Genomic DNA, 15321 nt, shown 5'->3' with positions numbered 1-15321 from the left:
TGCAGTACTGCTAAGTATAGTGACAGCCGCATCGGGCTTTCCTGGTCTCAGCGCAAGCTCAGTGAAAATCTGAGAAATGTAAGTGGAAAAATGAGAGATCGCTTTATTTGGCAGTGCTTTAAAAAAAAAAAAAGGGCAGGACAAATGGCAAAGCAGTGTTTGGACCACAGGATGAACAATCAATAGGCAGAAAGCAAGATAGAGGCTTCCTCAGCTTTTAGATCGACAATCGACAGCTGAGAGACTATTTTTTGCTATGGTTGACTAAATATGGTCAGGGAAGAGAGAGGCACAAGAGAGCCTGTTTGCCTGGGAGTGCATGTTTCAAATGCTTAGCTGCCTATAAAGCTGTAACAGTTTAGCCTGTGTTCACTGAGGGAAGAATTTAAGTTAACCTCTGTAGTGACCATGTGGAAATCCTGACCTTGCTTGCAGACTTGACCTCTGGATATGACAAGGTAGCTTCAATATAGATTTACCATTTAATCCTGGAAACTGAAAACAAACAAAAAAAATTTCACAGCAAGAAAGATGCAGAATTACTTCCTGAGAAGCAGAAGAATCCAGTGTATTCTGGTGGGCAAAGGAAAATAGTATGAATGCTTATAGTTACCTGGGAGGAATAAGGTGTGTGTTGTTTTTTGGTTTTTCATCTTTTTTAGATTATAAATTAACTTGCTCTGCAACTTTTCCCCCTCTTCTGAAGCATTTCATCTGAGAAATAAGCGAGGTAGCAATCTTCCTTGTTTCCTTAACTTTCTGTACAGCAGATACAAGGTACTTGTATCTGTGTAATACTGATAATGTAACATTCCAAATCAAATAGCCAATGTTGACTCAATTTTACTGTTTTTTTTTTTCTTTGTAAGAGTTAAGGGTAGGGAGAGGTAAAGCTGGCTGATACATTTTTGTTCATTTGTTTTTCAAATTTATCTTAAAAGGAGGGATTCTGTGTTCACTGACTTCCCCCTTACTTCACCTCACCGGCTCACGAAAAGAAGTGCTGAATCAGCGGATAGAGTGAAGGACCGATCAAGATGAGATGGCTGCTGCTGATGTGACTCTCTAGGTTATTATCTCTCTTCCTGCTGCAAACGCTGCATGACACTAAGTTTTCAGGTAACAGAGCACCCATAAGGCCTGTACTTTTAGGGATGCTTATAATGCTTACCTATTATTGACTCAATATATATGCTTTTACTGTTAAGTTAAATTCTATCTGGTCCCAGTCTAATTTCACAGTTCAAGTATGAGCTTATGTAGTATAAAAGGGAATGTTGCTCAAATACCATGGCAGATAACTCTTGATCTCAAAAATGTACAAATCCATTAATGTCATTTACATCATTAAAGATTTAGTCTTTACTGTTTAAGATTACATGATTTTGCATTCCTAGTAAATTACACCTTGCTTACAAAGTATGCTATCTTTTAAAAAACATTAACTTTTTGAGGGTTTAATCAACCAAGGAACTTGGCTAGACACAAAATACTTTTTAATACTTACTCCGAGTTGGCCACAGAAATAAGCCAGAACATGCCAGGTGAGGTTCTAATGCTGCAATGCTGACTGACACTGCTGTCTGGAGAACTGGGCTCTCCCCTGCCACATTCTAATTTGCTTTCTATGAGCTATACTAGCTATTTATCACAGGCTGCAGAAATTCTTTCCCTGCCTTTTTTTCTCCTTTCCCACATCTGAAAATTTCTTACAGTTTTCTTTTTAACTGTTTATTACCATAATAATTAACAGCAACTCACCAACTATTATTTCTTTTAATTAGACATGATCAAGCTAAAACCCAGGGCTAACACCTTTCAGATCTTTTAAGTAAGACTTTGAAAAAGTTAACTGTTCTGGTAGTTATCTTTTATATTTAAAAAAAAAGATCAAATGAGCTCAACTCACCAAAATTCAGTATTTATATACATCTGTTTGAATTTTTGTTTAACCCAAAATTTTGTTTAACCCAAAGAGAAGCACCAAACTGTAAAATTCAGGTTAGTAACTAATGAAGACAAAGAGGTTTTCAAATGACCACGAGTTCTTATCTGTAACCTTTAAAAAAACAACAAAAAATTCATCATCTTTAAAAAATTCAGTTTACTCATACTCTAAAAAGATCTGGTTTTTCTCCTTGTCATTTCAACTTTAGGGACATTATCAAAAGAAGTCCTAACTGGTTAATACTTTAAGTTTTTATTAAGATATCTAGTCTGTAAAAAGAATCTGTACCAAATTAATTACTATCTACTTGTAGGATCTAGAAGCAAACTACAATATAAGAAGAAATTCATCCTGAAAACACTGAAGAAACACTAGGTTGATCTTACCAATTTCTGAAATACACTCTGTAAAACTTCACTGATTCTATGAATCTCTTGCAAAAAGGACCAACCGGAACAAAGTTCAACAGATAACTGGTCAGTGTTTAGAAGTGTATGTCCACCAACAAGGAACCATAAATAGCATTAATGCAATACTTCAGGTAAATTTTTACGAAGTTTAGTCTTTCATAGTCTCTGTAAATGATCTACCATTGCTCTACATCAGTAAGCTGAATGTTTTACTAACAAATGGGAAAACAAAACATTTTATGTTTTTACAGCTAACAACTTAGTAATACCTACTCAGAGTACATACTTCTTTATGTACCCATATGAACATACAATGCTATGGAATGTAAAGAAGTATGTATTTTTGGTAGGCAATAAACCGCCAAGAGAGAAATAAGCTTCAGCTAAAAGAAGCCCTTGCTTCTTTTTATGTGAATGACCTTCATATGGTATGTTAACCTAGAACTGAACAGATGACCTTTGGAAATAATAATATCATAAAAATGCACCTACTTCTTACAGGTGAAAACTAAATGTCACTAAGATTTATATTTTGTGAAAGAAAAAAGCTCTACTGAAATAGATTTAAAATTATCATAAAACCCCTTTTCAATCTTTTATATTTAAAACATAAGACATTTTACATTTTTAAATTGAATACTCACATGATTAAAATCTGAATTCCAAAAGAACCCCCAGTATTACTAGCACAAAAGAATGACAGATACACATGACCTAGTTTCTGTTTCTACAATTTGATCTTAATTTAAGTATGTCACAGTATGGTTGTCTGATTTATTAAGAAGAACAAGATACAGCAAAAGCGGTTTCATTTACATTTTAATAGCTATTCTTCATATTTTGATAAACTTTTAATTAATATTAAAGGAATTCCTGAAGCAAGTTTTGTTGTTTTAGGTTTTCTTTTATGAAAGCTATAGACACAGTCATAATTTTAAAAGACTATATTTTAAGTAAAATTCTACCCTCAAAAAAAAAAAACAGTGGTCCTTGTCTTTCTCAAGTTTATCAGGTCCTTACACTAAGTTAGTACTTAGAATAACTTAAAATGTAAGATTTATGCAAGAAAAATGACAAAATTCTGGGCCACAGTTTGAAGTCAACAGGGCACATTGGTAACAGATTGCCAAATACCTAAAAGAAATTAATATATTATCTTTGTTAAACTTTGAATTTGTTTTATCCAAAGGGGGCACACAAAATGAAAACACTAGAGTAAAGAAAACAATTTACACAGAAAGAACAACCTTCTTTTAATGGTACTATGCAATTATAATTCCATTATTATAACCATGATGAACTTATTTTATTTACTGTATATTAGAGATATCAAAATATGTCTCTATTTTATACAAAATTTATTTTGTATTATGTTTATATATTAATAAAAATTAAACTCAACAAATTATAAGCAACATCCATTTTAGCTATTATGATAGATACATTAAAAGAAATACTAATACTGCCCTGGCTGGCGTAGCTCAGTGGATTGAGCGTGGGCTGCGACCCAAAGTGTCGCAGGTTCAATTCCCAGTCAGGGCACATGCCTGGGTTGCAGGCCACAGCCCCCAGCAACCGCACACTGATGTTTCTCTTTCTCCCTCCCTTCCCTCTCTAAAATAAATAAAATCTTAAAAAAAAAAAAAGAAATACTAATACTAATATTCTAATCATTTCTTACTAAAAGTATTCTTTGAACTGGAATATTTACACATGTATAAAAAGCATAATATTTTAAAATTTCTGTGTTTCATAAGTGAAACAAAAATGGCTACAAAGTTAACTATAGTTAATTTTTCTCTGTTTAATAAGATAACTTGATAGTTAAGTGATTTTCATTCTATCAGATTATAAAAATGAGAGATGATATTAGATATGATAGCATGTAAGTTGCTGCATGCTTACTGGAAATTATAAAAATCTCATAATTTTAAAATTCTACATTTCAAAGAAAAAACAGTTCAAAGCTTAACACTTAAGCATAGCCCTTCTTTCTGATCATCCACAAAAAGAATGGCAATGTGTCGTATTCCATTTAAGTTTAATTACATGTGCCCTAAATACCAAAAACTGAAAATATATACCTCAAAAGTAGAGGTTCCTCTATAAAACTATTCAAAGGGTATTACTATACCCATGTTTCATAATGAAAAATTATATTCATTACTCTACAGGCATAAAAGTTTTTAATTTAAAATATCCCAGCAACTAAGAATCTTGTGGCTATAATATTAAGAGTATATATAATCCTTAGAAAATAAAAGGGCAGCATCTGTTATTCATTTTAAAAAGTAAAATTACATACTGATTATAGTGCTTACAAGTTTAACTTAGCATATCTAAGAGTATTTTCAATCACTCTAAAATGTCATATTCATCACTTAGGTCAGCTGTTCATTTTTAACTTAGTACATATTAAACTCTGGGCATCTGCTGACACTGGTGTAACTCAAACATTTCAACTGTCTCTCTGACAGGGATAACAGATGCTGACATTATCAAATGCTGCACTATTTTTTTTTCCATGGCCTCTCCTTGCCCCGATATGGCCAGTATATGAAACTGAACTGCCATCCAAAAGCACACTTGAGCAACTGGATCTGCTAAACAGCTCCCATATAACTAGTAAAAATAGAAGCCAGTTTTGCTGCTATCTTCGGCACTTAAGTCCAGGCAATTTAACACCTGTTTCACTTCCATTCTAATAAAAGATGGAGAAATTGTAGTTATATTAATTTCACCAGCAGCATGCTACTTACTAACCAACAAATGCAGAATAAACTTAATATGAGAATTATTTGAATATTGCCTGAATTAGTGTTGACCTTTTCCCAGTTTAGTTCAAAACAGTAACTATTTCTTTACTCTTTTATTTCACTGAGAGCACTTACTTTCACAGGCAAACTATAATTTCTCAAACTTTTATTTTAACCAAAGGTATTTCAGGAGATTTCCCTTCCTGATACTGAAATGCAACTGATATTGTAACAAAAATTTGCTATATGGAATTTTAATGGTATATTTTAATACTCAAACTCATGGACTATAGCTAACCCACCATAACTCAAACGTATTATTAAACTGATAATGAGGAGTAATGAGACAATCTGTACAGAGAATTGAGTCAAGGAAATAGACTTTTAAAAAGGTTAAATTACTAACCTGTGACTAGTAATACAATATAAGTAAAAACAAAGAAAAATAAGCTGGCATGCATGGTAGTTCCTTTCAACACAAGTCCAAGTAATACACTGAATACACATGCAATCTATTTATAAACAAAAGGGTAGAGCTCCTTTCTTAAAGCCACTCGTATTCCTCCACCCCCTGTCAGCAACTTCCTATTAGTTCTCAAGTATAATACTAAAAAAGCAGGGGCATGAGAAAAGTATGACTAGCAATATTCTTTTCCTAACCTGTTAGGTTACTTGGTTTACAGTCTAGCGATAAGTGTAAAAAATTACTCTGAAATGCGTCAATATCTATTTGTTCTTTTAAATGTTGTTGGTTTTGAAATAGGTTATTGTCTACATTTAAGAATTAAGTAAAGGTGTTAAAAACAAAGATGATATTGATGATTCCTTAATGTATTAACAACATGTTAAAGGGCAAAGACTTCTGCACTTTTAGAGCTGGAAATAGTAGGAAGAGTGCTTTCAGAATAGAAAATTCTACATTCAATGACTGAAGTACTGATATAAGAATCTAACATTTGTGGAAGGTCCATAACTATAATTTTACAAATAAAAAGCATTTTAACTATTTTGGAACCTAAACTAGCACCACCACAATGCTTTGCTAGAGCTGGTAAAATGGAACCAAATCGCCTCTTCAATGGATTTGGTCCCCTTCAACCAGCTGTAGCTATGCATTGATTACTACAAGACAGCCAGTGTTTTCACTTATGAGTGTCAGACATGTCAACTAACTTCAACTTATCTAAATTATTCAGATTTTGCTTTAAATTAAAAAAATATTGTTACTGTTAATTCTTGTAAGAGTTATAGTGGTTAACAGTGTTTATAAAAAGCTTTATGAAAAATGTGTGGATGACAAGGATTACAAATAAAACAATTTTACTTATTTATGGTCTCTTGGTATTAAGTGTCTTACCCTATGGAAAAGAAATAGTAATGAAATATAGACTATGCTGCATCATCATCATCATCATAATAGTAATAATAATAAACAACTTCCACCATGGCTGGTGTGCCTCAGTGGATTGAATGCTGGCCTGCAAACAAACCAAAGGGTTGCTGGTTTGATTCCCAGTCAGGGCACATGCCTGGGTTGCAGGCCAGGTTCCTGGCGGTGGGGCACACAAGGGGCAACCACACATTGATGTTTCTCTCTCTCTTTCTCCCTCCCTTCCCCTTCTCTAAAAATAAATAAATAAAATCTTTAAAATAATAACAATAATAATAACAACAACAATAATAATAAAGTTCCTTCTGAGGAAGAGACTATCTGGGAAGGTCACCTAAAACCTTCCTCAAACCATAACAAGAATGCCATACTGTGGTTCACATGCACATATTTTAAATTAAAGAAAAATAAAACATTACATGAAATAACACTAGAAATGTTGGGGTCACTATCTTCCACAGAATTAGCATTTACTTCTACTGCTATTTACCTGAATATTGATAAATAAGGTAAAAAAGATGGTGATACTGCAGAATATCTTGTGAAGAGACAAACAATATTTAATTCTTCCAATCCTGAACCAAAAGTCCTCAATCCTCAAAAAAGAAAGAAAATGCTAAGGATTGCTTCCGTTCACTTGTGTAGCTATTCATTTCTCCATACTTGTTTCCTCAGTTATAAAATAAACTCTTCTAGTAATAACATTCTATGACTTTCCTCACTCTTTCTATCTTCTTCATCCTTCACAAAAAAAATACACAACGAGCCTCTCTCAATGGAAAGAAAATGAAGGAAGAAGAAAATGACAAGTGATCCAATATTACTCTAATTTTCTTATTGACAGCAATAAAAGTATAGATGATGTAATGTTCTTTAATAAATAAAGACAAACATATCAGCAATTAAAGAAGGGTTACTGATGGCAAGCGGTGGTTTAAAAACTAAATGCTCACACAATCCTCAACTCCTAATTACTCCTCCATTTCAAAGTAAAGATCAACCCCTAAAAGAATATGGGCAAAGGGAGGTGTATGTATCCATAAATAAATCTTATTGCTTCACTCAAGTTAATAATAGACCTTCTTGCTTGTATTAAATACACCTGTCAGTCACATTAAATATATTTATGTATTACCAGGAACATGGTGTTTGAGAGTAAATGCATGGACACATATAAGAGAAAATAGACATTCTATCATTTGATAGTCTCTCAGCTACTTTTTATATACAGCATGTTTAGAGTTTATAAGAAAAGAAAACCATTACACACCCAAGATATGGTCCAGATCATCAAATCTTTCTATATTCAACAGTCTGATTTACAGTCTCAGAATTTTCAAAGTTAAATAAGGGTATCATAATATTCTACAAGGAAAATATGAGTTGTTCACATATTCAGTAAGATTTAGTACATGTCTTTGTGGGAGTAAGTAGGTAAGTAAATAAGAAATGCCTGTGAAGTTATCTTAGCACTAATCTGAAAATATATCATGTAGTTCACTCATATTTTGCTGTTACTTTTCACATTCAATTCATATTAGAGAAAAATTTATAAATAACACTAAGGTAAATTTATAATATTGTTATCAGTGCCTCCAACATACCTATCAATTGGTTTTTTAAAGCTCTGCAGAGAATACTAATTTATTTTCATGTCCCTGAGAGAGCTCTAAAAACTTAAAAACAGCTAAAAATGCAACATTCTTACAGAAAGTACCTAAGTAATGTGCTGATTAATGTTACTAATCAAAAAAAATTTAGTTTTCACTTTTAACAACAGGAATGTTTTCTATTCTTCATTTAAATATGAAAATTTACCTGTACATATAAAAGAAAAGGTAATAAGGCTAACTGTAAGGAAAGAAATTCTATAATATCAAATATTGGAATATATAAACAGCACTGTCTATAGTTAACATTGCTTACAATAAAATTAAAAAAAAAAAAAACATACTGTAACTGCATTCTAAAATGCTCCAAACTTTACAAAGCATGACCAAAGTACTCAGTGTTTCATAGCAAAACATGTTCTTTTCCACAATTCTGAAGAAAAGAATGCTTTATAACTCTTTCTCTTAATGTCTTTCAGTTACTGTCATATTATGAGGAAACACCAAAATCTGGTTTGAAAGCTGGAATCTCTATTGACCTACAACTTTAAAATCTAGATTGCAAAGTACATTCTTCAATGACATCAGACATTTAGACATATTTTTGATGACCAGGAAAACATGTTTTCTTTTGGAAAAGCACATCCATTAATTAAGTCTACTGTGTTATTGATTATGTTATTGATTTATTGCTGAAAATTTATTATTAACTAAAAGCAAAATTAGGAAATAGAAAGCTACTTAAATTCCAGACATGTACACATGGCATGTACAAATCTTGGAAATTTTCCTACATTACTAACCAAAATAAATTAAAACAATTATAAGTAAATATTTGTGCTGGTATTAAATTATATTCAAAATGATGTAAATAGTTTACTGTAGAGAAAATACAAACATTCTAACAAAAGAAAAGACTTAAAAATAGCTAAGAATTATACTAACTAAAGCGCCACAGTTGTAATTAAAACTGTCTACACATGAAGTCTAATAGGTAAGCCAAGTGTACTAAAGAAGTGTAACTTTAATTTAATCAACAATGACAAATAACAGGTTAAAATGTTTTGATTCAAGGTAATAGATTCATTAGGTTATATAAATCATAAAGTGCTTAGAAGGAGAAAATGTTAGCATATTTGTTAATATTTAATATTTTATTCAAAAAATGCTAAGTCATGAGGTTCTGGAAATAATAACATACCATAATAGGTTTTCCCAAGTAAGTATTAGGGCCAAAGACTTTTTAAAAAAATTCTGAGTATACCAAAAATGGTTCCTTCTGTTTTATGACATCATAGGCCAATACAAGAAAAATGAATTTTAAGAATAAGAAATTTGATATGAAAAACAACTCAAAACAACCCAACTTGCAATTACAACTGAAATATGTTGTACAATTTTCTGATACTTTTCAGTGGCTAGTTAAAATCATACTCTTTATCTTGCAACTTACAGTCAAAACCACATAAAATGCCTTAAGAAAACAAGAAGAAAGAAGACATATCACTTTACCTGAAGCACCGCTTTGTTGTAAAATGAAAGTGGGTTTTTTCCCTTTTTTAAAAAAATGTCACCTGACACCAAATGTCTGTCTGGAGGTGACAGATAAATGTTTAAGGGAATTCTCAAAAACTGAAGAAATAGAAGTAGTATATTTTCTCCTCTGTATATAAACTTAGCATTATTAAATATACTATGCTTATTTCCAATAAAGTGAAAACAATTCAAAATATTTAAGTTACTCATTTCCTAAACTCTTAAATTTTCAGTTTATCTTAAACTTTACAATTTAATATTTAATCTAAATCCCCTCAATAAAACCTTTTTGCCCATTTTAATCTGAAGTAATTGCTCTGTTTAAACTCCTAACAGTTTCTCTACAGAATTTATTTTGTATTTAACCATATATACTTTAGTGATATCTAACACTGTCCTGACTGTAAAATTAAGAATAACATTTACAGAGTCCCTACTACAGCCAGGGCACTGTGGGGAAACAGACAGATGAATATGAGTGCCCACAACTTGAACAGATAAGAACATAAAAACGCACATACTAAGGGACAGCACAAAGAAGACTGTAAGTGCAATAAAATAAGAACACAGGGCAAGGAAGTATATGGCAAACAGAAAGTAATTTCAATGATTAGATCAAGGGGTACTGGAAGAAAGATGGTTAGGATGAAAAAGAGGGATAAGGGCATCCTCATGAAAAAAATGCTTAAGTATGAAGGAAGAAAGCAGACAATCTTAGGAAAGGAATGTAGTGTAATGTGCATCGGACTTTTGTTTAGTGAGAGAGAGTTAGACTTCAGGACACACTGAAAATGGATTTGAATGGCAAGTCAAGGTATAGAGATTTTATTCTATGTACAATAGAGAGCAAATAAAGATTTGGGAACAGAAGAGGGGAGCCATTAGATCTACATTTTTAAAATGGTAATTTGGTAGTTATATGAAAATTAAGTCAGAGATAAAACTGAAATCAGGGAGAAAAATTAGAAAGATGCTGCAATAGTCTAAGTAAAAAGTGTCAAAACTTAATTAGGTCAGCAACAATGAAAATAGAAGGAATGGAATGGATCAGAAAGACCTGTAGAATAAATACAACTTTAGAACTAATCGGAAGTTCAGAATTAGTGAGAGAGTAGTCAAAGTAACCCTAATCAAAGAGGCAGCAATAAGATTCAACATTATTAATACATTCTCAGTTAAACGATTCACTGTCTGTATGTTTCAGTCTTATCTCACATATAGTTCATAATACAGAAAATGTAATATTAAAGTAATGAAGAGCTGAGTCCAAAGTCAGACAGAACTTGCTCAAGTTCTAGCTGTACCACTAGTCAGTGCATGATCTTAAATAAGTAAATTCATCTCTTTATAAGCCTCCATAAAATGAGGATATTAACACCTGCTTCAAAAGGCTGTTCAAAGAATTAAAATGAGCCCTGACTGGTGTGGCTAACTGGATTGAACGCCAGCCCATGAACCAAAAGGTCACCAGTTCGATTCCCAGTCAGGGCACATGCCTGGGTTACAGGCCAGGTCCCCAGGTGGGGCGTGCAAGAGGCAACTGGTAGATATGTGTCTTGCACATCCAATATTTCTATCTCTCTCCTTCTCCCTTCCTTCCCCTCATCTCTCTGAAAATAAATAAAATCTTTTAAAGGATTAAAATGAGATAATGCATGTAACCACTTAGTAAAGGCCTGACATTTGGTGATATCATCATCGTCTTCTATCTGAAAGGCAGGGAACATACAATACTATTCTGTCTCCTTCAGAATGCCAAAAGATAAGAGTATTTGAGTATTTGTAATTTGAAAAAAAATAAATGAAGACATAATCTAAAATACAGTCATTATATACCCCTTGTTATGGGTATCAACAAGCAAGACCAATAAAATCCTTTTGTTCTCTGTGCTCACCCCCTAGAGTTGATCCTTAAAAAGTTAAAAAAAAAACACATGATTTAAAATACTAAAATAAGCTAAAATTATTTTGTCAGTATCAGAAAAAGAGAACCAGCAACAAAAAAAGTATTTTTAAATTGCATATAAAATGGTGACAGGCAGCGTCTTTACCTGGGATTTCCTCTTAGCGCAGCATGGTGTAGGGCATTAAATCCATTATTGTTTGTAATGGTAACATCTGCTCCAGCTTCCAGAAGAACTGCCAGGATATCATCACGTTTCTTACTTATTGCATCATGAAGTGGGGTATCACCTTCAGAATCCTTATTTTTAAGTTTAGAAAGATTTTCATTAGTTCTTTTTCAATCAGTCATCACATGTAATTATTATTTTTAAAGATTTTATTTATTTATTTTTAGACACAGGGGAAGGGAGGGAGAAAGAGAGGGAGCATCAGTGTGTGGTTGCCTCTCGTGCCCTCCCTAGTGGGGGCCTGGCCTGCAACCCAGGCATGTGCCTTGATTGGGAATTGAACTGGTGACCCTTTGATTCACAGGCTGGTGCTCAATCCACTGAACCACACCAGCCAGGGCATCACATGTAATTATTAATACTTAAAATGAACTACTAAACAATGAAACAAAAACAGGCCATATCTAACAACCATCAATAAAACATATCTGTGTGTTAAACTTAAGAAATGCAGGCAAGAAACAGCATTATACTAAATAAACTTATACCCAATCTAGATGTTAGACACAATAAACATGCTGTAGTTTTCCAAAGAAGAGGGCAAATAAAATCAATGAAATTAAATACCCTCAAAATAATTAAGCAAATAACGAAAATAAATGAGGTGGAACAGTGGCCAAAAAAATTTATTAGTTTAAAATGGCCTGCTATACCATATTCCTACCATTAATTGTTGTACCCTGGAATTCCGTACAAAACCTACACCAGTCTCAGGGCTCCACAGCAATGAATTTTTAAGTCAGTGGTTCTCAACTCTGACTGAATTTTAGAATCTGCTAGGAAGCTCTTAAAACACTGATACCCAAGCTGTTCTTCAGACCAACTAACCCAGAATCTCTGGGAGTGGGACCCAGGCATCAGTAGGTTTTCAGAGCTCTCCAGCTAAATATACTGTGCAGTCACAGTTGAGAATCATTACTCTAAACATTTTCAAAGGGTAGGAAAGAGACTAGTTAACTCAACCTGAAAACAAATGTACAAGAAAATTTGGCAGTCTTGGTCTACCTTTGTTTCAAGCTGATTACTTTCTTCATTAATCAACTGCTTTAGCAATAAGCTGTTATTCATTATCAGTCATCTCCATAAATGAGTAATTTAGACTGCATTCATTTCACAGTTTCATAAGTACTATTTTCAGTAAAGCCACATGTAGCTTAACCTATGGCATATATCACGCTTGCCAAATCCAAATCCAGCCTGCCCCCTATTTTTGTAAACAGTTTTATTTACACAGCCACATACATTCATTTACCGTAGCTACTATTCATTAGTAACCATCTATGGCTACTTTCATACTACTATGGCAGCATGGGATAATTACAACAGAAATCATATGAAAGCTAAAAATATTACCTGGCCTTTCACAGACAGTTTGCCAATCCCAGGCATACATTCATCCACCCACATAAGAAATTCCTAAAACAAATTCAGTCCAACAATCCACCTTCTATCCTCCTATGGCTCTAAAAAGTCATGGTCTCCAACTTGAGATGGGCTCTTAACCTGGCTGGAATAAACTTCTACAGGCTCTCATCTGTTATGCCTCTTGGTCCCCACAGTAGCTATCCCAAACCTTCATCCAAAATCTTCTCAATTACCCTTTCTATATTGACCACTACTCACTCTCAACAAATAATTCTGCTTTCCATTTCAAACAAAAAAAGTCAACAGGTATAAATTTGCATTCCTTCAACAGATTAACACCTCCCAATGCCTCCCCTGTCTTCTAATCCTGCCATCCACTTAGAAGCTGTCAGTTCTAAAATGGCTGTATCTTGGAAATATTCGTGTGTAAAAACCATCTAGCTGAACACAATCTCTGATTCTTTCAGTTCTTCTCAAACCCATGGTTCCATTACTCCTGTTCCTCACTACTTCTCTAAAACCAATCCAATTTGGTCTTAGAATTTTAACTCATCTGGTTGCTAAAATTTTGGATGGGAATAATCATTTCTTAGGTAACCCTTGCTTCAAAAATTAGGTCCTAATATAGTAAATAAACCCTAAAATGCTACAGATTTTCCAAAACAGACAATCTTCTAAGACTAGACTAATGACTACTAATGACCAAAACACTTAAATAAGGCTACAACTACAATAATTTAGATAGCTATAAACTATTAAGAAATGCAGCCTATTGTACTTCTTTAAGCTGCTGAAGTCCAATGTCACAATCAAAAAGTTAAATCCAACCAACTCAATTCAAAAGCTGTTATTTTTACAAAAAAATCCCTCTTCTCACCCATTAATATAAAACCACTCTACTTGACAGTTTCTTAAAAAGGTGTTCTTCTAAGAACGAACAGCTGCCAATTTTATTACGTTCTATACCTTTGGTATTGCTTACTATGACTGATCATATAAAAAAGCACTGTTAACAAAGGAATGCTTACCACTGAAGCTACTTCAGTGGTAAGTACTTGCCTTTAATTAGATCCTCGCAATAACTACAGAATATATTTCTTTAAAGGTGTTACCTGAAGACTGGGATGACAGCCAAAATCCAATAAAGTCTTCACAACCTGAAGATGACCTTTATTGACAGCAATATGAAGTGGTGTCTGTCTGCGTTTGTTTCGAGCATTCAAATCAGCACTGCCTCGATGTAGTACTTCTATAACAGCACCTTCATCTCCAAAAGCTGCATGGTGAACAGCTCTATCGCCATCTTTGTCCTAAACATCAGCATTAAAATCTGAATTAGTGAATATTTTAGGAAAAAAGAAACTTGAAGCAATAATAATTCATCAAGAACCAAAATGATGGGAGAATACACAGAATGGAACCAATAAAATAACTACAAATTCACTTGATTAGTGATTAACTCCAAAAATAAATGATGAATCCTGGATCAACACAAGGGTGGATAAAAGTAGGTTTACAGTTGTATGTGAAACTGTATTATTATTTATTAATTATTGTATTATTTGCATTACAACTGAAACCTACTTTTGCCTACCCATGTATATTATATCAGACATTTAATGGAACAACAGCATATCAGAAGTAGTTCAATTCTTCATTACTCTTAATTTATAAGCCATGAGAGTAAGACCATATTAGGAAAATGCTGACTTATAATACAACTATATAAACTTTTTTTCTACTTCAAAATTTTATAAAAATGTTTAAGGACATAAAAATTACACTAAAATTAGTTGAGTGATTTTAAAAAGAAGAGAGAATACCAAAAACTATGATCTCAATTAGCTTTAAGGGTAGAAATATATCAACTTATTAACATTGGTTATCTGTAGCTGGTGAGTATATACTTTTTTGTATACTCAAGAAGAGAAAAATATTAAGTACCACTTTGAAAAATAAAAATGAAACACAAACCAGCATAAGTTCACACATCAAAAATTCCAAAACTATTATCAGAAGAATCTAGTAGATATGGCTCACCATCTGTAATAGGCACATTTCTTTTTTTTTTTAAGATTTTATTTTTAGAGAGTGGGAAAGAAGGGAGAAAGAAGGAGAGAAACATCAATGTGTGGTTGCCTCTCCTTGCACCCCATACCGAGGACCTGGTCCGC

At 33.0% G+C, this 15321-nt stretch overlaps 1 protein-coding gene and 1 long non-coding RNA gene across 3 annotated transcripts in view; one reads left to right on the top strand and one right to left on the bottom strand.

Annotated features, from left to right (window-relative positions):
- MIB1 (MIB E3 ubiquitin protein ligase 1) overlaps positions 1-15321 on the bottom strand; it is a 120310-nt gene that overhangs the window by 35325 nt on the left and 69664 nt on the right. Inside the window, exons 11-12 of the mRNA XM_045850086.1 lie at positions 14260-14457; positions 11702-11853 (exon numbers count right to left, since the gene is read on the bottom strand). Of these exons, the coding sequence (XP_045706042.1) occupies positions 11702-11853; positions 14260-14457 (350 nt within the window). The remainder of the gene's footprint in view (positions 1-11701; positions 11854-14259; positions 14458-15321) is intronic.
- On the top strand, positions 303-14388 carry LOC123826151. Of its 2 annotated transcripts, none has more exons than XR_006787008.1 (4): positions 303-627; positions 942-1119; positions 2262-2489; positions 8594-8728. It is a non-coding gene; the product is annotated as an uncharacterized LOC123826151 (long non-coding RNA). The 2 variants fall into 2 exon arrangements; XR_006787009.1 differs by lacking the exon at positions 8594-8728 and adding an exon at positions 14253-14388 and having other exon boundaries at positions 304-627.

Source organism: Phyllostomus hastatus, unplaced genomic scaffold, assembly GCF_019186645.2.
Source record: "Phyllostomus hastatus isolate PE091 unplaced genomic scaffold, TTU_PhHast_1.1 phas_contig_80, whole genome shotgun sequence".
Lineage (NCBI taxonomy): Eukaryota > Metazoa > Chordata > Mammalia > Chiroptera > Phyllostomidae > Phyllostomus > Phyllostomus hastatus.
Note: the sequence above shows the minus strand (reverse complement) of the source record. Positions and strands in the feature narration are given on the sequence as shown.